Source organism: Trichoderma ghanense, assembly GCF_004382785.1.
Source record: "Trichoderma ghanense strain CCMA-1212 chromosome Unknown scaffold_4, whole genome shotgun sequence".
NCBI lineage: Eukaryota > Fungi > Ascomycota > Sordariomycetes > Hypocreales > Hypocreaceae > Trichoderma > Trichoderma ghanense.
Genome location: NW_027395667.1, coordinates 903,788 through 923,866, shown reverse-complemented (window position 1 = coordinate 923,866; position 20,079 = coordinate 903,788). Strand labels below are relative to the sequence as shown.

Below are 20,079 nucleotides of genomic sequence, written 5' to 3'. Positions count from 1 at the left end.
GGTTGTCGATGGTGATGCAGCTGCCGGCTTCTCCGGACCTTGTTGGCCTTGTTGAGCTGAGAATAGAGCACAGATCTCACAACTAGGAGAGCTGCATTGCAGTAGCTCTTCCTCGGCCAAGGATTATGAGCATGTCACGCGGCCAGACTCGATGTCAATGACTCAAATCGCGATCCCGCATGAAGCAGTTGCCGGTTGTATCACAAAGACGCTCTCCTTTGATCCTGCTGAGCCTATAACAGAAAGCCAATCTCCACGAGAAGGATAGCTGCCTTGCAGACACCTGCTCTGAACAGTGAATAACGAGTCTGAACGCTGCGTTGTTGACCCAATTGCTGTCTAGTATCAGCGAGTTGCCGTCCCGCATCCCCAACTCGCTTCGTGACTCTCGTTGCAACGTAGGAGCATAGCAGATCTCAACAACTTTGGGAGAGCTCCATTGCGGAGACTTGTTTTTTGACAGTTCACCGAGGGGGGATGCTTTCGAGTGGAGATAACGTGAGCTGCTGGGATTCATGGAAATTCACTTGTTCTGGGCTTGTTGTCGTTGCATCGCCGTCCAGCTTCAGAGAATTGCCGTCCAACTTCTGCATGTGCTCACATGATGGAGCAGGCGGTGACGGCAGCGGAACCATGCATTCGGCGCCCATCGTCCGGGAAGCGGCAGTAGATGTGGGCATGGCGACGACGGTCAATGCTGTCGTATGCACATGGGCGCATGATCGATTCATGAGTTCCATCTCGCCATGGCAGACTTGGTGTTGAGTTCGAGGCACTGGAGAGTCTGATTGGGACGCTGGCAAGCTACTGTATCTGAACCCGTTTCCCGAATGTTTACTAAGTCTATACAGGTCTACTTGATATAAATTGGAGAAGATGCTCTCGAGGCTCAATTGGTACGAGAAGACGACATGATCTTAGAGCAATGCTCTCAGGGGTCATCAAGAGAAATGAAATTCCCGTGCATCACAAGACCATCAAGAGCAAAGAGGTCACATCTATGATGGCAGTGAGTCATTGTCCATGCATGCTCCCGTCTCATCACGCTTTGCCACCTTCAATCATGATGTGCTGGGAGAATCGACCGCAGGGTGCTCGCAGAGCAATGTGAGTGAATGCTGATTCTCAACTCTAGATGCTTCCATCAACACCTCACTTCCATCGGCATCGTGCATTCAGGGGAGGCGGTCAGCATGCCGGTATTGTTGAGAATCTCACTCACAACTCAATTGGACTCAGATTGTCTCTCGTCTGGCTCGTCTATATGAATCCTCGTTTCCTCCCTCGTTGCATCTCCTTTCTTCCTCCTCCTTCAACAGCCCATCTTCGTCATCTTGCGCAAGAGACGCTCTCCTGAACTTTGAAAGACCACGTCTTTGACGACTGAGAGTAAGTGCTTCGACAATTCTACTTCTTCTACTTGGACGAACGACTCTGACTTTGCTTTGCCTCAAGTACCAACCCATTTTCCAAACCAACGACGACCAGCAAGATGCCGCCCAAGCGACGCCTCCCTATTCACCAGAAGGATGCTGGCCGGGAGATCGCCGAGACCCCGGCCCCCGAACCATCCCCTTCCTCGTCCCCGTCAGCCCCCCCCTGCCCAGAAGGCCAAACTGGACGAAGAGCGCCCCAAGTCGCTCCGCCTCGCCCCAGGCAACGTGCGCTGGGTCGACGGCGATCTGAATGGCAACGTCGCGGGCATCGCGTCGATAGCCTTCGTCGCCGTCTCCATGCTGGAGAAGCTTTCCACGGGCAACGCCGCCGCCAAGGACGTACAGGAGGTCAAGGAAGTGCTCCAGCACATTGGGGGCGCCGAGGCCGTCAACGCCTTTCGGAAAAAGGTGCAGGAGCAGGTTGGCTCCTTTGGGCCAGAGCCCACGGAATTTCTCCACCTCTTCGACGACAAGCCTTGGGAGGCCAACCCCGTTGACGACGAGGCCGAGGCCGAGGCCGGAGAGTCCGCCCCCGGACGCGAAGCCAGCCTTGAGCTGGGCTCGACGCCTGTGCCCGCCGAGACAGGCACCGCCGGACGGGAGCGCGAGGGCAGCGCGCCGCAGGAGGCTGCTGCCGGACCTGTCGTCATTCCGGACGACCCCGAGACGAGTGACGAACAGCTCGATTCCAGTGACGAGCCCTTGGCTTTGAAGAGAGCTCGAGCTGCTGAGAAGCAAGCCGTTACCAGCAAGTATTTTGGTGCTGGTGGCGCTGGCGGCGCCGGGGGAAAGGCCTGAGTGCGACTGGGAGTGGGTGCGATGGAAGGACAGGGTGCGATCATGAGAGGAAATTAGTCTGGACAGATGTTAGACAGTCAGGTCCTGCTTTGCAGAAGAGAGATTTTTTTTGATTTCTACTTGTTCGCTCTCGTGTGAAGGTGAGCTTTGGCGCTACTAGATCTACTAGCCCAGATATCTTGGATCTCCTTGAAGGGATAGTCAAGAAATGATCTTGATGTCAAAGGCCAGTCGTACTCTTGAATATTTGCCATGATTCAAGAAGGTTGGGACTCCTCTCTTCTGGGTCAGATACAACTCGATCCTGAACCGATCGTACAGCTCACCATCTCTGACCCCTTTCCCCTCTAGACAGATGTCTCTTGCACCTCGTCACACTCCCCTTCCATCACTTTTATGGCTCGCGGTATAGCTTCTTTTCAACAGCTCTGCCGATACAGGGTAGAATGGGCGGCGAACGGCATGCTAGAACCCGTCGTGACGCTGGCCCATGCTGGAGGACCTGCGGGCTTGTGAGAGGGGCAAGGGTCGCCAGAGTCGAAGAAACGTTCTGTTCTATAGACACCAATTAATATCAAAGGAGAGAACAAGTGAAATATGGGCGTCTTGGGGTTGAAATACTTCCACCTGGCGGTGGAGAAGCCGGCACTCGCTTGGGCACTGTTTCGTACATTCTCTAGAATTGCGTTTCTCTTTCGGTATTTCGTTACTTAGCTCCTTCGTTGTTGAACAACCGTTGATATGACTCTGGCCTTGGGGAGTCAGGAAGGGCTCTGGAACCGGTTTTCACAGCGATCAACTTCGTATGCGTCCTTTCCATGCGTTTTCCCTCTGGAATCGATCGAACTGAGTTCGAAAAGGGGGACAAAATAAACGTGGCTCCACACAATGAACGTTTCCGATCCATTTGTTCTCAGCAAGTGAGATAGAAGGTGAATCCATCGTTATTGCCTCTCTCCATTAAAGATATGCTGCTGTGCTATACTTTGGCCACGGAAACTGTTGTCTTTTTAAAGGGGTAATTACTCCCGTCTAAGCCCAGAACTTGTCGCTCCATGCCAATGCTCATCAGAATGCATCGCCATATTCTCAGACAAACAAACTCATCTCACAGACAAAGATACCATAGCAAACCTACTCCAGACCCAACTCAGTCACCAAAGCCTTGATCCGACTCTTATCCGCAGTCGCCCAATCCACCCCCGTCAACCCATGCCCATTCTTACTCCCATCACCTCCCTCCGCAGCATCCTCGTCCTCCTCTCCAACAAGCCCCCAAAGCTCATCGACAACCGCGCTCCTCACCCTTGGCCACGGATGCGACATGAGCGCCCCGAGCCTCTTCCTCGCCTCCTTCACCCCGGCATCGCCGCTCTCCGCTGACGCAGCAATCCCGCCATACACTGCAATGCAAGCCGTAATCTTGCGCACGTTGCCCGTCTTGTAGCCAGCCTTTTGCGTCTGCAGACATAGACTCTTGTAGTTGATCTCCGGACAACGCTGGAAAAGACCCGTGTGGAATAGGAATGCAATCATCTCCAGCGTCGGCACGATGATCCGGTCCTGGCCCTGGCATGTCTTGAGGTTGTGCAGCAGGGCTGAGCACACGCGCTGCAGGTTGTCCGCGGATTCCTCGCAGTGGTCTGTGAGGGCGGCTCTGCTGGCGATGACGAGGTCTTCGTTGCCGGTGTCTGCGGAGGAGACGAAGCCTGCCATGAGGCCGGCCATCCAGGCATTGTCGTCGCTGTTCAGGATGGCCATGATGTGTGGGTGGACAGAGTTCCTGGGGATGAGGTTGAGGAGGAGGGCGAAGTAGGCTTTTGAGGAGGAGCTGAGGTGTCTTGTGAAGTAAGTCTTTCGTGATGGGGTCGAGTCTTGTGTTCCATCAGCAGAACTAGAGAAATGTTAACGAGGCACGAGTTGGTACTTGATTTTTCACTGGAGTGCTCATGAATTGGGAGCGAGGCTAAAAGGGGGGGGAGCTTACCTCTCAGTCATGAGCAGCGCAACAACATCCTTGGCGACACGACGGACGCGATCCAACTTCTCCGCAGAAAGTCGCAGAATATTGTAAATCAGCTTCCGCACGGATACATCTACCCAATTCATCCGAGTCGTAGAGTCACCAATATCTTCCCACAGAACGTGGATAGCCTTGAGCGTCTGGAACCGCACCAGGGAACCCTCGTCGCCTCTCGCCGTCGTCGTATAATCGTTCAAGCCCTCCGCGAGGAGATTCAGGAAAACAGTGGGCCTATCCTTGAGGATGCGGCTGCTCAGAAGACTATGGAGGATGGCAACCCTCGTCTCGACTTCGCTGTCAACCCTCCATCGCTCGAGGAACGCAGAGCTCACAATATCGCTCCCGTTGTTCTCCAGTGAGGTGTGTGCAAGGGGCTGGGCCATTGCCATGACGCGAAAGTAGCCGTTCCCGGTGGCTGTTGATCGGCTCCCAGGCTTGACTGCGATCAGTTGTGCCCACTGCTCCAATGTCTGGTCACGTTCTTCTTGTGAGGAGAGTAGAAGCAGCATCAGACCGGCTGTGGAAGCAGATTCGGCGGTCTCTTGCTCGCCTCGGCTGAGCCAATTGCGGATCACACCACGCAGCCTCGAGGTCAACGCCTGAACTTCGGGAACCTGTCGCGTCGAGCTAAATGCAGAGGCGACATCCAGAAGGCTTGTAGCTCCATTCATCGACAACGTATCGCTTCCTTTCTTCAGACTGTTGTGGGAGAGGTCGCTCGACGACGCAGCTTGGATAATGGGCAGAGAAGCCACAACTAAGCGACTCGCTCCCTCGACGATGAGCTCCGGTCGACGATACTCCGTCCTGTTGCAGTCCTCAAGGACTCCAGACACGTAGTCTAGTACCTTCCGAGCAACAGCCTGATCAAGCGATTCTGACTGAGCTTTCTGTGCCAGCTGTGGAAAGCCGTCCACCACCCCGGCGAAACACGCAAGCAAACCATGACGCTCTTCGACCTGTCGTTTCTGCAAACCGCTCAGACGATCAATTATCTCGTCAATCGAATCTTCAAAGCGAGAAAACGGCGTCTCTGAAGCCGTGTCGGACAATTGTACAATCAGCGAGCCGAATGCGGCGCCAGCAGCTCGTCTCGAGGCGGTGTCCATGTCGCCGATTCCTCGCCAGCCCAAGATGCCATCGACAACAGCCTCTCCATACTGTCCAGACAGCTTCGTTGCACCAAGAGCGACTTCCTGGACGGCGCGTGATCGCCGAGCTACGGCATGATAATCGACACACTGCACGACGCCAATGCCGTGCTCAACAGTATCTGGGTGTCGGCCGATGAGCTCTTGCAGCGCCGCCGAAGCTCCGCGTCGAATGTTTCCTTCGGGGTCGAGAGATGCTGTTGTCACGAGCTCTGTTCCCAAAACCTGCAGAATGGAGCTGGATGGAGGATGAGATTTGGCCGCGTAAACGGACTTTGTAGACACGGCGAGGAGCTCAGCAGTTGTGTACCGGCGAGCCAGGGCCCAGATACCAAAGCACGCCGCATCGCGAACGTTGGATCCCACGCTGGCTCCAGAAACACCGCGCTGCTCGAAAGTCAATCCCAAAAGAAGAGAGTGGAAGATGTCGGAGAGCTGGCTAGCCGGGGGCGATCGTCGGTAGAGCAAGTGCGACAAGGTCATCATCAAGCCATGCCATTCCAGGGGATTCACGGCAGACAAGTCGCGGACGCGCTTGTCACCTGACTTGGTTGACATCTTGTTCCAAAGGACATTGCGGTTCAGGGACTCCAGGACGGCTTCGACTACCTGAGATGCCATGTCCGGGTCCAGCTTCAAGGTGATGATGCTGAGCGACTTGCTAGCAGACAAGCGAACTGGGGTGTCGTTGTCAGAGAGGCTCTCGAGAAAGTATCCGATTGCATTCTCTACCAGTACTGTGGTCTTCATATCTCGCCGGGAAGAGCGCAACAGTGAAACGACGAGCGAGCGGATCACCTTCAGCATCATCTTTCGTGCAGATGCCTGAGACATGATGGCCTTTGAGACCCCATCCTCGCCAGTAGTCAACTCGAGTACGGATTCAAAGATCATGAACAGATACTTGTCCATGTCTGACGTCTCGGATGCAGATCGCAGTATGCCAGCCAAGAACGAGAGCACCCCGATGTAGAAATACGGGTTCTCGATTTCCGTCTCCTTTGCCGGCCGCAGTGACTTCAGAGACCACTGCACAAGGCTTTCCAGAATGCCAATCTGCTGCATGTCCCTTCTCATCGCGAGCCTCACAAGGAGTGCCTTGGCAGCATCCCGCTCTTTGCCCGCAGAAGAGATGTATTTGATGGCCAGAGGAATGACCCTCATCGTCAGGCCCGGCACGTTCGCAGGCCAACTGAACCCAGCAATCGATGGGACTCCCCCCTCATCTAGGTCCGCAGAGGAAATCGTGGACAGGTCAAACGGCGCGAACAGCAGATGCGAAAGCCAAAGCAGGGCAATGTAGCGCTGCTCCCACGACCACCCTTGACCAGCAGCTCGTTCCGCAAAGAGGTCCCCCTTCTTCTCCTTGCTGGCATGGGCCTCTGCTTCCTCGACGGCAGAGAGGATGAGCTCCAGGTACTTGGTTTCGACGTTGAGGAAGCGCACAATGACCTTTTCCCCACGGACCTTGCAGAACGAGTACAGGATGCGGGAAATGGCGTAGTCGAGGGGAGCCAGCAGGTCCGTCTGTTCGGGAACCCGCTTGTTTCGGTATCGTGCCTGTAGATACTCCAGATATGACTCTGCCAGCAAAGGAATCCATTTCGGTAGATGGGGGTCCAGCAGCTGAGGCAGCTCTTGGAACTGATCCAGGACCTACAAAGCAAGCAAGCCTCAGTCAGCACCTTGGGTACAAAATGCTGTCTCCCAGTATCTGAAAAACTCACACAGGTGGCCTTCAAAGTCTCCCTTACGCGCACCCATCGCCGTATGCGCGTTCCGCCCCGTCCATCCGGCTTTCGCAGACAAGTCGCCAGGCTTTGATCCAGCTCATCCAGCAGGACTTTGGAATGCTTGTGCAAAACCACGTCAATCTCATTCTCCGAGGCGTCCATTTTTGACCAGAAATAGTGCGAACTGATGATTCGATGCGTTCAGAAACAAGACTGGACGGGCATCCCCTTAACATCAACCCGAGAGAGAGGAGATGAGAAAAAGAGGGCGTTAGGCACCACTTTATCGACCCAGCCAGGCGGTGACGATGGCCTGGTTTGCAGCTAGGCAGCTGAATAAAACGGCAATCTGGCTTCTCGAAAAATAAATCTGCCTGCGAGTTGACCTTTGACTTGCCTGGGGATGTTTGGTGGCTGCCTGAACATGGGCTTGCTTCAGGACATATCGTGTGCATCTTGTGGTGGTTCGTGATGTTGTGATAGAAGCACAGTGTGTAGATGTATATACGGTGTATAGACACTGTGAAATGCAGGGTAGGCTCTATGTACGGGGGTAGACGTACACTCTGAAAGATCCGCCGCTCCGAAGATCTGCAGCCAACATCGATCGATCAGGAGTGCTGTAGCAACAGTGATGATCATCTCATACCTCGGAGTACGGAGCAGAATCGGAGGCTTCATTCCAAAAGCACCGCCAGGCAGAAAAACCATCGTCATAAATAGGTTTGTCGTATCTAGAGTTTGGTAGGTAAATATGTTTGATATTAAGGATGATTTACGTTAGATTGAGTCTATAATCTATCGCCGGATCGCTCATTATCCTGTTTCCTTGCGCCTTTTTTTTTTTTTTTTTTTTTTTTTTTTTTTTTTTTTTTTTTTTTTTTTTTTTTTTTTTTTTTTGATTTAATTTTTTTTCTTTTGGTTTTTAACGTGTCCAACGATACCGCGCTTTATCCAATGGTTGACATCCACATTGTCTTTTGCCCTCATCACCCCCCCGACAATGCATTCATGTGCTCTGATGCGAAGCTCGTATCCGACGATGGAGGAGCTAGAGTCAAGTCGGCTCACACAATTTGCTGCTCTCGGTCGCATTAAGCTTGGCAAAGTGGTAAAATTGCTTAGCTATCGCCGGCGAATCATGACCTCGCCACTCTCCATGCTGAAACACGGCAGAGTGACAAGGGGACGTTTGCCATGTGGCCCATATTATAAGGCACCGTCTCAAGCGAAGGGGAAAGGGAAAACAAGAGAATGTTTCACAACATTATGAATTAATCATTAATGATGCCCAAGAACGGTTGCGTGCTCGTCGCGCAGAAGCAGACAACTAAGAAAACTCCAAATCCACAGCAAACGCCTAGATCGACTGTGACTGGGGCAAGCAATGCCTATCCTGAAATATTTATCGTCACCAGCCGGCCCTGTTCAACGGAAGCTAAAGAGTAGCAAATGAGGAGTGAAAAAAAAAATGAAAAGGAGCCAAATTGCCAAGTTGTGGGGGAATCATGGAGTGATGAAGAGCTATGAAACAGCAATCGCCGCCACTAGGGCGTCAAGAGCACTGCTGTGGGACGGCCCCGTGGCGGCGACGTAGGGGCCTGTCCACGCAGGGCCAAGCCTGTTCTGGCTATTGCGGTCGTTGTTCCAGATGGACTGGGCGTTGCGGAGGATGAATTTTCTGAAGTTGTCGCTTGGAGCCAGCTCGTTGAGATATCGCAGGTTGCGGATGAAGGCACCCTTGAACTGCTGGCCGTCTGTGCCGCAGTTGCCGGGATTGAGCTCGCACTTGTCAGCCTCGACGAGGATACCGTTGGAGTCGGACAGGGCGTTGATGGCGGCGTTGGCAATGGCAGAAGCAGTCGTCAGGAGAGACCTGTCGCCGGTGGCCTTGTAGAGCTCGCTGAGACCGCCGAGGATGACACCCTGGTTGTAGGACCAGGTGGTCAGGCCGTTGTTCTTGCAGTTGGAGTCGAGGCCGTCGTTGATGAGATTGTTGGAGTTGATCATGCCGCTGTTCTTGAAGAACTGCCACTGAGCATTGGCAATGTTGAGGTACGTGCCGTTGGAGGGCACACGGTTGGCAAGAGAGGCGGCGACAGAAAGGTACAGCTCGTTGGCGATGGCGTTGACGTAGTTGCGGTCCTTGCTCCAGTAGATGCCGCCGCAGGGGGTTCCAAGGCCCGTCTGCATGTCGTTGAAGATTTCAATGGCCGAGTTGAGGTAGTCCTGGTCGCCGGTGGCGTCGTGGGCATGGATCAAGGCGAGAGCCCACCATCCTTCATCATCATAAAAGTCATCGAGGAAGTCGGCAAAGCCTCGTTTCGAGAGGCTGGTAGGCAAGTCGGCCGCAAAGGAGGCTGAGCACCCTCTTCCATTGATGCAGTGGAGAGTCTGGGGAAGACCCGCAGAGTTGACGAACTTGGCAACGGAAACGCTCACAACCTGGGCCTGAGCGTAGGTGTTGCGGAGAAAGCCGCCGACGTTGAGCTGGTTGGCCTCATCAAGGCGCAGCAGCGCAAAGTCGGCCAATGTGGTGAAGGCATTGGCGCTGTTCCACCAGGCACCGTTCCAGAGACCAGTCTCGACATCGTACCAGGCGTTGTTCAGCTCCCGAATGGCTGTGACGGAGTTGGCAACATAGTTTGTAGCAGAGAGGGAAGTAGAAGGAGCGGCATGGGTAGGGTAAAGGAGTGACGAAAGGACGGCCGAGTAGGCAAAAGCGTGCCTCCAGATCCAGCTAGGGAGGGCCATGATGTAAAGAATGGTGTTGCTGTGAGAAGAGAAAGGGGATTGTTCCAGCTGGGAAGCCGGTGGTGGCGTCTTGTAAGAGAAATGAGCGGAAGGGTTAGCAAATGGAGGAGAAGAAGAAGGGGAGGAAGAAGAAGAAGAGAAAGAGGATACCGAAACATCAGGAAGAGCTGCATCGAAACCGGGGCCGTGGGCTGTTAATAAAGCAAATGCTAACAGGCCGGAGACGAACAAGGCAATGGATAGAAAGACGAGTACCGAGCAAAGCTTGTGAATCAGGGATGCGAGGGAGCTCCGTGGCGGGTCTGGACGAAGCTTCGCACTGGCAGATGAAGGGCCAGGGGACAGGGGTCCGGATTCGGATCCACGATGGAGATAGCTTGGCGGCTCGGCATGCCTGCCGCGATTCTTTTCGGCCTGGCAATCCGCCGCGTAGCTAGAGCTGCATGAAACTGGTTAGCAGCAGCAATGGGTTCAGGCTTCACCATGTGCCCCTTCATCAACCATTGCCATATCGTACAAGCATGCTTGCTGGCCGCCTGTACCGTCGCCAGCGGTTGCCATTTGCTGGGTCGGCGTCAGGGGCACACAGGATTCAGGGCCCGGCGAGCAAGGCACTGGGTCGTCCAGGCCGATGGTGGCTTCACAGCGGCCGAGCCACGCCGCAGCATCGGCAGTGGCGTTTCGGAGGGGCATTCTCGATGATGATGTGACCGTGACCGCAACTTCTTGTGCGTGTAGCGCTTTGCCCGCTGTGCGTTTGTCGTCAATCTTCTGGTGTTGCTGCTCTCGTATGAGACAACGCGGGGCCCGTCGCCAAGAGTCTCTTAGACGACGAGGAATAAGCGCTACCAAGGTCAATGAGAGTGAACCTTTCACAGAGTTGAGGCCTCAAGTGGCACGATTGGACTGGATTGTTTTGCGCCTTTTTTTTTTTTTTTTCCTTTTTCGGTGTGTCTCTGTCTCCCTCTCCTCCGTGTGCAAGATGTAAGACAAGGCGTTGTTTAGCTCCGTCTGGCGCATAGATTAGATCAGGGCGATATGCTGTGGGATAGTGGCCCATTATTTAAGCTGGATCTAGTGCGTAACACTCGATGCGAAGTGCTTGGTGTGTATGAGGAAGAGTCCGTTGAGGGGTTGAGTTGGCAGCTGATCGACGCTGATCTGCCTGGGAGAGCATCACGAGGATCGGCATCTCGCACGGTATAACGTCGAAACGGTGAGGAGAGTCGTTGAAGGAGTTCACGCGATGAGTTTTGAATGGGGGGTTGGAAGTTGAAGATGGAAGAGACATACTAGTCCCAAGCAATGAAGGAGACAAATACTTACCTTATGTAAGGCTGCGGGAGCGAGGTTCAATGAGGAAGCTACACAGGCGTGGTCTTGCCGTGTATGACCGTATGTATAGAAAGGCGGTCTCTCTTGAGGCAGTCACGGCCACCGTGCTTGCCTCTTCACAAGTGATGTGCTCTGTATGAGTAATTGCAACTGCGATCCATGATGTCACTCGAATCACGATGATTCAATTGAGTTCTTTTTCCTTTCTCCCTTCTCTTCGGTTACAACCTTTGATCACTTCTCCTCCGGGCAACTTCAGCTCGTATAGAAGCTTCATCATTAATTCACACTTTGTCACATCCCGATATGGATCTGCGTGACCTCATGCTGTCCTCCAGCTCAATTTACTTTTCTCTTCATTCACTCACGCGACCTCGCCGATATTGATTACACTTGCAACGGCGTTGCATTTCACCAGCAGTGATACAACGACACGCCCTCACAGAGCCACGAGACTTGCAGTTTGCCTCCATCTCGGCATACCCCTCATTCACAAGGCTCGCGTGCCTTTTCCCTCTCCCTTCTTATGCCTGGGTCTGAATGTCTGACTCCCATATCCTCTCCCGAGGCACACAATCCAGAGCGATGAGCGGGAGCAAGCTGACGTGTCTCAAACTTGGTGTTGAGGTATGTACAAACTTTGAATGAGGAAAGACAATGAATGCAGTCATTTCCTTTCGCATGCAAACGTCCCGTGTTTTGTCGCTCTGTTTTCTTTGAAACTAGGTATTATGCAGCTTCCAACTCATCAACAACCCTCTCATACTCATTTCAACAACATGCACCGGCCGGCACATGGCCCCCGCCGCCACCGCCCCCTCCTTCTGGAAAAGTCACCGAAAGCAGATTGCTGTCGATCAGACGACGCTTCCACACATCTCAAAGAGACCAAGGCAAAGGTGCAAGCAAATACTGCTGACACCATGAACAACGCCTGTTGGCCGCTGAATGAAACGCAGGATGATGAAGCGTGCGCACCTGTGTGCCTGTTCCCTTTTGCGCAACGCAACCCCTCTGTGAAAGGAGCACGAAATGAAGAAACGCATGGCCAGGTGAACACGAGAAAACAAAACAGCACAACACGAGTTCTTGTCCTCTTCTTTGTTATACGCCCGGATCAAGCAGGCGGCGTCACAATGTGAAACCAAATGACTGCGTTCAGCTGTGGTGGTACCGTTGGAAGACCTTGAAGAAATCGAACCAGCAATGTAAGCTTCAAGATTCTGCTCCCATTCCTGCAGCACGAATCTACTTACAGGCCACAGTTGCCATCCTCAACTCCAATGAGCAACTTCACACCGAGCGCGCGCAATCGTTTACCCCAGCATGCCGCCCAAATCCAACCATCTGTCAGCACCGAATCGCCAAACCTGTGGATCAACCACCTGAAAACAAATTGTCCTTGATCTAGAAAAAGCCCAGCGCGAGCGCTTAAAAATGGAAAACTCCGCGGAGGGCCAGATACTAAAAAAACCCCCAGACAAGACTAAATTTAGCCCCCTTGTTCCCTCGTCCAAGTTCCCGTACCTGCAACAGACAAGAAACAAGGGGCTTTTCCAGATGCCAGGCCGCCGCCCCCATCTTCTTCTTCAGGGCATTAACGCCTGTGTCCTTTCATTTTAGAAAACAGGAACAAGGGAACAGCCGCCTCCTACCCCTGCGCCTACCAATCAACGGCCCCCCCCCCACCTGNTTTTTTTTTTTTTTTTTTTTTTTAAATTTTTTTTAAATCGCCTAACGTCCATATTGATCTCTCTTCCTGGGCAATGCTCGCCACTTTCGCTTGGACGTGCATTTTGTTTGGATAAACATGATGGGCAATGGTTGATTCGCGCACCTCGTTAATGAGCTTATGCCACGGACGGACGGACGGATGCATCTACATACCAATTCGCCCGCCCGTCCAGCCAAGCAGAAAGCAGGGAAACGAAAAAAACGCCCAAAAAGGCTGTGTGTACATGTAATATCCGGACCTCATCCACTCTCCCGTTTGAAGCTCGGAAAACGAATCGTTGCGTTATTGTGCAGGTTGCAGAGAGAGAAGCCAAGCACTGCAGACGCCGTGTCTTGTTGGGAATGATAACATGGTATCATGATACAATATTACTTGGATTACCGAGTAATGACGAAGGTCTTCTCCTACGAGAGGATGGTATCATCCTACAAAGCTGCAATCTGCCGAGTTATGACGAGATCTTTGCAGGAGCGGTGCGTAAAGGGTGGATTGGCCAGATGTAGTACATCTCTTGCACCCATCTGATGCACTTTTGATCCCATGGACGTGACTAGAGCAAGTGGCCTAGAGAGCACAAGAAAAGACAATTCAAGCATTGTCTTCGGCGGTGTCGCTAGGGACGCCTACCATCTCTCTACGTTGCAGAGCAAAGGATAGACAGGAGCGAAATAAACGAAAGAAGATCGAAACCACAATGTGCCCACGGCGCCCAAAAGCAACTTCCAATACTCTCAATATCCCCCTTTTGCGGAGCGATATCAAATACATGTTCCACAAAGTGAGGAGACTTCGTAAAGAGTCGGTGTCGCGAGTCCGCCAAACGCCCGCCATGATAATCCAGTTCCCAATGGTGCCCGAGTTTATACATTATTTTCATACAATTTGTAGGTGCTGTAGTGGTTGGGTGTATTCGGCCGCTCAGTATTCCCGCGATCGCCGCAAGCTCCGTGAGTTCCCAAACACCGATCTCTCGCCGCTGCTCGTCGATCCGGCGACACTCGGTGGCCGCCCGCTCATGGTGCGCGTGGGAAACTTGGATAAAACGGTTGTCGACTTGTTCTTCTCGTTGCTGAGAATGCTGGCACGGTCTGAGCTGATGACCGACGCAATCTCTTGCAGGGAGTTCGAGTCGAGGAACGCTTGGGGGAAGACGCCCCATTTGCCCTTTGCATTCGTGCCTGCCCAGCACCAGTATTCGGGATAGGACCCTGAGCTGCCTGTCAGCTTCCATTGTCCTTACTGTGTAATTCGGAGAGGGCGCTGCAACTTACAAGTAATGTTGCTGATAACTTCGTCTTTGTCAAACTTCAGCCAGTCCTCGTTCTTTTCCTTGGGTGCAAACTTCCACTTAGCCTTGGCTCGAATGCGACTTGTAGCGTTTCTCTTGATTTGACCAAAGGGAGGTCGGTCAAGCTTGATTATATCAGTGGGAATCGATGCGTGAACGCCGTCATGCCATCCGAAAGCCCATTCTCCGTTATAACGAGCGGGCCACGTAATGCCCGTGATCTTTGCGCCCTGAATAAATTCCAAGACTGGAGTTCTATCGGGCAACAGTCTCTGGCCAAAGAGTCTTCGGGCTGACTCTCTTGCGTGGGCGGTAGGAAGATGGGCAATCTCTGCAGCTCTTTCGCGCACCGGATGGGGTTCCGGGGGGTTCAAAAAAAGGAGATCGTAGTCGTTGACCAGGTGAGGCGGAATTTCGGCTTGGTCCACCACAGAGATGCCAGGAACGTCCGGGAGTGGCCGAGGATGGCGGGCCAAATGGCTGAACAAGGCAGCTGTCGAGGTGAAGACAGTGGCATCGCTCTGATCTAAGGTTTGGCTGGTGTGAATACAGAAAACGCATGCATACATGATATCGTCAACCCGTTTGGCGTGCAAGTGGCTCTTCTGCAAGAAGCGCAGTCGATATCCGACACCATGTTTGGTGTAGTTGCCCTCGTCTAGAAACTCGAGTTAGACATCTGATACTGGAACTTGCGCTTCTGATCTACATCCCTGTTTATCCGATTACAACGCAGCTTGCGATGAACATACCTTGCTTGTTGATGTCATACTCAAGGTGCTTAAAGTCGAGTTCATACAAGCAATGGGTGCATTTGGCAACCACGGCTGTCATAGAAAAGCCCTGGAACAGCTAAGTTAGCAAGTATTTCAATATCAAGAGGGAGAGGAGTACAACCACGGGTTTCTTCTGTCTCTTGACGCCCACTCCCCCGTTGATCACGTCTGTGGCACCCGCACAAAACTGCTTCTGCAAGTAAAAGGAGCTGAAGTTGTCGATTGAGAGGTCCTGTGGTGGCAGATTTGCCAGAGCAGCTCCAGGGATGGAGGAATCCACAGGGATCAAACCGCTGTCTATCCCGTCGGCCAGGCTCGTGTTGCGGCGAACAAGCTCAAGCCCGGGTTGCGGCTGCTGCTGTTGTGGTTGTGGTTGCTGCTGTTGATGGGCGGTATCTGACAATCCCCTATCGGCAACGGATCCCCTTGTGCTGATGGGGAGAGGGTTTGGATCAATCAGGCTCTCGGCATCTGCCGACATTCTTCGAGCCGACGATTGCTGCACGGCGTCGCTCACTGAATCGCTCCTGCGAATTGTCTTTGCATCATCCATAGGCTCATCCGAGGAGACGGGGTGCGATGGCTGGCGCGGACGCTGCGCCCTGTACGGCATGGGCGAATACATGGCGGGCGCGGGACGTTGTCGTGACGAGCTCCTCGATCTCATGTCCTTGGCCCGCGTCATCTCTTCCGGTATGGTCGGGGTGCTGCTGCTGTAGGTGGTGGCACTGTGGTTGCTCGGTGCTCGGGGTCGTGAAGACTGGGTAGGGCTCATGCTGAAGTTTGACAACTGGCTGCTAAGGGTGCTTTGAGATGAATGCTTCTCGTCTGAGTCAGGCGGGTATTCCTGTAGCAGTCCAGAGCTGCGAGGGGTGTCCGGATAGTTGGGACGTGGAACTGAAAAGTTCCTCGAAGTGGTGAATTGGCTAATCGGCGAAGTTCCCTCAACCGGAGTCAGAAGTGGTGGCTCTACAGGCGGCCGTCGGCGTGCTGGAGGTGCATCGCGCGGCCGTTCGTCGTCAGAAGCAACAGTCTTGACCCTAATGTCCCAGGGATTCGTTGATGGTGGCCTTGGGGGGAGCTGTTCCACCGTTGCCGGCGGCCGAGGAGGTGGCAGAGGCAGCCCCCTGTCTGGAGGCGGCATCGGGGGTGGCTGAGATAACAGGTTGAGGCCGTTATGCTCACTGTTGAACGCCTTGTCGATCATCACGCTCAACTGCTCATTGGCATTCTCAACCGGAGCTGTATCTGTGACAGATCTGTAGTCTGTCTTGGAACTTGACATGGAGTCTCTGCCAGCGGAGCTTGCACCAGTGGTTGAAAGCGGCGCCGTGGACATCGGTGGCATAAGCATGGGCGGCGTGGGATGCGGCGATGAGGGAGGCGACAGCTGCGACAAGAAGTGCTCTTGGTTGAACTGAGCTGGCGGCTCAAGCTTCATCTTGAGCAAGATGTCGTAGATCTTGGGCGCGGCTGTCCGCGACATCATCTGAAGCTCAGTAAACTTGTCGGCATCGAAGTCGTCCACTTCGATATAATCGTCAAATTCCCACAACAGCTCTGTAAGCTGGACTCTGTATTGGGCAATGGCCTCTGTGTGTTTCGAACAACCTCAGCCTCCATCAAGTGTGCATGCGGATGAATTCACCTTGTTAACCGGAACTGCTTACCATTGTCTTTGACTGCTTCGATAAAACTCGGCCCAAAGTCGTCAAAGTGCTTCTTGCATAACGGCTCTATCTTCTTGAGGGCTCGCTCGCCCTCCTTGAGCAGGGCCTGAGAGGCTTTGAGCATGGGCTGTGCGTCGCCCGCATTCTGAACAGCCGTCCTTCCCTTGTCAACAATGTCCCTAAACGGGGTCAAAATGAGGTCGACAACGTTCTCCATGGTTGGTTGCTATCCCGGGCACGATTTGCTCGGGCGAGCAGTGTCGATACGTCGGCGGGGCGAGGGACTGGGAGTTTTGTATGATGACAACCTCGCACAGCCGACCTGGTATGATTCGCGTCCGTACAGCACGTGCGATGCCAAGCGTAAACAGTCTCGACGCAATGGGTGGCGGAGATTAAAAGAGGATAACAACTGATATAGCAAGCCGATAGTCCAAGTCGGTTGCGTTGCTAGGCGTGGCGTTCATAAATAAGGGTCCAGGACCGAGAGTATTGCCGCGTGGGACTAGCCGGTGAGCTCTGGAAGTGAGGATTTTCAGGACGAAGGGAATATAGAACTGCTAGTCGACATGTGCAGATGCTTTGTGGAGTAGCGAACGAAGGAATGGGGAAAACGTGACTCGACGTACGAAGAGGGAAAGGAAGAGGGAAAGACGTGATGCGAAAGGGCGGATGCGGGTAGAAGAAAAAGAGAACGCGTCTGGAGCCTGGAGGAGTGCCAGGAAGAGAGGAAGGCGTATGTACATTATCAAAGAGCTGAAAAGCAGCAGCACTTGTGAGCGGTCCCAGTCTCGAGGCTGAATGATGAATGCCAAGGGTTCCGGGGCCAGATCTTGGCCATGGCTGTAGCCACCCAGGCGTCGATATAGCATCCTTGGTGCTTGGTCCATGCCCATGACTAGGTTCGTCACGTTCAAGGCCGAGGAACTCGCAAGTACTGGTCCAACCACAGCACTTGGGCCAGTTGCCGCATTCTTTCAATGGGCAGGTACCCGCCTGGGGCCATATGGTGCATGCAAGCGGCACGATTATGGGACGGAGACCTCTTGGCCAGCCACGTCTCGCCGCTGTTCGGCTGGTAGGTGACATGCTCGTAGCCGAACCAGGCGAACTTTCAGGTCCTTCCATGAGAGCTATTACTCTGTCTGGGGAGCTGCGCAAAAGCATAACGGAATCGGCCGAGGGCCAGCCAGGGGACGCAGCCCGGGCTTTGATTGTCTGGTCAAAGTCCCTTGGAGCTCGCAAGCACGAGGGCAGCGTCGATTGGACAAGGCTTCGCAGGTATGGCGAATGGGCTGATTCGGAAGAGGGCTGTCTAGTGTCGCGATCCTGCCTGGACCCTTGTTCGCTCGGAGTCGTTCACGGAGCCCGGGACCCTGGGCGGCCTGTCCACGTTGCGCAAAGGCCGCCTTGCATTGGTGGGAGCTGTCAAAGAGGCGCTCGTTCGGGATTAGTGGCCTGGCGCCGGCAGCTTGACCGCGCGCATCATGCGGAGCCGGGGCTGCGGCAGCCTCACGTTTTCTGGCCATCGACAGGCGCTAGCTTGCCCATCTGCGGACCAGGGGTAGCCATTGCGGATATGCTTCCCCTCTTTGGACCTTTGTTGTCTGGAGCTGCAACTCATATCGTACGAAGCATTAATCTGTGATGGTATCGATTGATTGATTGATGATGGGGCTTGTCTGACTCTGTCGACTTGAGCCGTACAAGTCAGTAATCCGTACGAGGCATGGCACCTCGCGTGGAGATGGATCCTGCACTCCATATGCACTCGATGTTCGTACCTGACACGGTCAGTGGGTTCGTTCATGCATCTCGTCCTGTCATGTCTTGTCCAAGGTGCCATTCCTTCCACTCACCGGCCCCTCGTAGTCCCAAGCCGCAGAACTATTCTTCGGTGGCTGCCAGTATTCTAGCGTCGCGCATGAAGCCTCCAGTGGCGTCGGCGGTCCCTTATCTTCGTCTTGACTCCGATGCCATCGCGAAGATCTGGCACCACGGCGCGGTGTCGCAAACGGCAAAGGCTTCAATAGTTCTCGGCGAGGGTGTGCGGCCGCCCAATCAGTCGCAGGGACGCCGTTGAGGGATATCCTCGTGGATGCCCATTCCTCTGTTGAATCTCAAACCCATGTCCTCTAGCAGCCCCCCTCCTCAACGCCATCCCATCCCCTGTTCTGAAGCCGGTCTCCAAATCCTGGTTGGGCTGAAGACGGAAATCCGTGAGTGAGGTGAAGAGTGGAGAAGAGCGGAGGCATCGATGCTGATGGGCAAGAGGTGACAGGCGAGAGGTGACAGGCAAGAGCTACCCAGCCAACCAACTTGACAGAAGGAGGGAGGTTCATTTTGTTACCGAGGGCAAGTGCCATCAGTGGTTACAGTTACATGAGCCCTAAAACGACACCCGTGGACCGCTATAGCATCAATTGAGGCCCTAGAAGTTGGCTATCGGCAAGCTGGAGGCCAATTGAGTCCCGTACGATTCGTTTCGACCATTGACGACGCCGAGAACTCTTGAATGGAATCATGGAACTGCATGTGAATGCTTCATTCGCAGTATCACACCAAGGAACACACACACGCAATGATTAGCGCGGCATTCCCACGAACCAGTCACACGGCAGCAACGTTCCGGGTGCGTGTAATGTTCATGCCCATGTTGCAATACTCGCACCCCTCTGGTTGGCCTACCTCAGTCTCTTGATTGTCTAAAAAATGCATGTAACCGGCCTCGAGGGTGATTGGAGGCACGTCCCGTCACATTCCAGTGACCACTTATACATTAGCTCAAACAGACACCGCTCTAGACGATGTTAGTAGTAAGGGACTGAAACTGAATGGCAGTTGACGTGCCTGGTGACCATACCTATTCGCAATGTTTGTACACTTCATGCGGCCTTTTGCATGAAACACCACAGCAGACCTACAGGTACAGGGAGCCTCATTAACTCAAGATGCTGGAAAGCTCGTATCAATCAATATGGAGCTACCAAATTCCAATCCTGCGTGTACAATCACAGGATGCTGAATCCTCCCAGTCTGTACCTTACATGCTCCCACACGTAGTCCAACCCCCATGCCTCGCTAGCCCGCATGTCATCCGCATGAACTGACCTCGATCCTACCTCCTGGGTCACCAGCTATACACCACCACCCAGTCGGCTAAGCTTCCTCCATGCGGGATAGGTAGCCACCATCATCAGCAAGGGTCCTCGGCCGCGCCAGGGGTCTCATCAAAACGCTGGGGAGCTTGAACGCCCCGTAATGCTTTATCAGCGGCCAAGTGCTCTTACCTGTTCATGCAGTCTTGCCTTGAATCAAACATGCTGGGAGACTCCGGCAGACGGTGAGAAATTGCAGCTGTCCAATGGGCCGAGATGTAG

At 53.7% G+C, this 20,079-nt stretch overlaps 6 protein-coding genes across 6 annotated transcripts; 1 reads left to right on the top strand and 5 right to left on the bottom strand.

Moving 5' to 3' along the window:
* Positions 1 to 1,529: 1,529 nt before the first annotated feature.
* On the top strand, positions 1,530 to 2,234 carry CCMA1212_004470 (uncharacterized protein; the record flags this gene model as incomplete). Its single annotated transcript, XM_073701771.1, has 1 exon — positions 1,530 to 2,234. The coding sequence occupies one exon, from the start codon at positions 1,530 to 1,532 to the stop codon at positions 2,232 to 2,234; it is 705 nt and encodes a 234-aa protein (XP_073559317.1).
* Positions 2,235 to 3,368: 1,134 nt separating this feature from the next.
* On the bottom strand, positions 3,369 to 7,325 carry CCMA1212_004469 (Tubulin-specific chaperone D; the record flags this gene model as incomplete). Its single annotated transcript, XM_073701770.1, has 3 exons — positions 7,136 to 7,325; positions 4,222 to 7,064; positions 3,369 to 4,128 (listed from the first exon to the last, which is right to left on the bottom strand). Exons 1-3 carry the CDS (start codon positions 7,301 to 7,303, stop codon positions 3,369 to 3,371), a joined length of 3,771 nt encoding a protein of 1,256 aa, XP_073559983.1. The 5' UTR covers positions 7,304 to 7,325.
* Positions 7,326 to 8,665: 1,340 nt separating this feature from the next.
* CCMA1212_004468 (Mannan endo-1,6-alpha-mannosidase DFG5) lies at positions 8,666 to 9,895 on the bottom strand (the record flags this gene model as incomplete). The annotated part of the gene is made up of 1 exon (XM_073701769.1): positions 8,666 to 9,895. One exon carries the CDS (start codon positions 9,893 to 9,895, stop codon positions 8,666 to 8,668), a length of 1,230 nt encoding a protein of 409 aa, XP_073559982.1.
* Positions 9,896 to 10,366: 471 nt separating this feature from the next.
* Positions 10,367 to 10,588, bottom strand: CCMA1212_004467 (uncharacterized protein; the record flags this gene model as incomplete). Its single annotated transcript, XM_073701768.1, has 1 exon — positions 10,367 to 10,588. The coding sequence occupies one exon, from the start codon at positions 10,586 to 10,588 to the stop codon at positions 10,367 to 10,369; it is 222 nt and encodes a 73-aa protein (XP_073559540.1).
* A 3,295-nt stretch (positions 10,589 to 13,883) lies between these two features.
* Positions 13,884 to 16,916, bottom strand: CCMA1212_004466 (uncharacterized protein; the record flags this gene model as incomplete). The annotated part of the gene is made up of 5 exons (XM_073701767.1): positions 13,884 to 14,173; positions 14,237 to 14,911; positions 15,006 to 15,096; positions 15,148 to 16,622; positions 16,700 to 16,916. 5 exons carry the CDS (start codon positions 16,914 to 16,916, stop codon positions 13,884 to 13,886), a joined length of 2,748 nt encoding a protein of 915 aa, XP_073559539.1.
* Positions 16,917 to 17,727: 811 nt separating this feature from the next.
* CCMA1212_004465 (uncharacterized protein) lies at positions 17,728 to 18,829 on the bottom strand (the record flags this gene model as incomplete). Its single annotated transcript, XM_073701766.1, is given in 5 exon segments — positions 17,728 to 17,810; positions 18,039 to 18,237; positions 18,259 to 18,312; positions 18,559 to 18,809; positions 18,826 to 18,829. 5 exon segments carry the CDS (start codon positions 18,827 to 18,829, stop codon positions 17,728 to 17,730), a joined length of 591 nt encoding a protein of 196 aa, XP_073559542.1.
* Between the last annotated feature and the right edge of the window lie 1,250 nt (positions 18,830 to 20,079).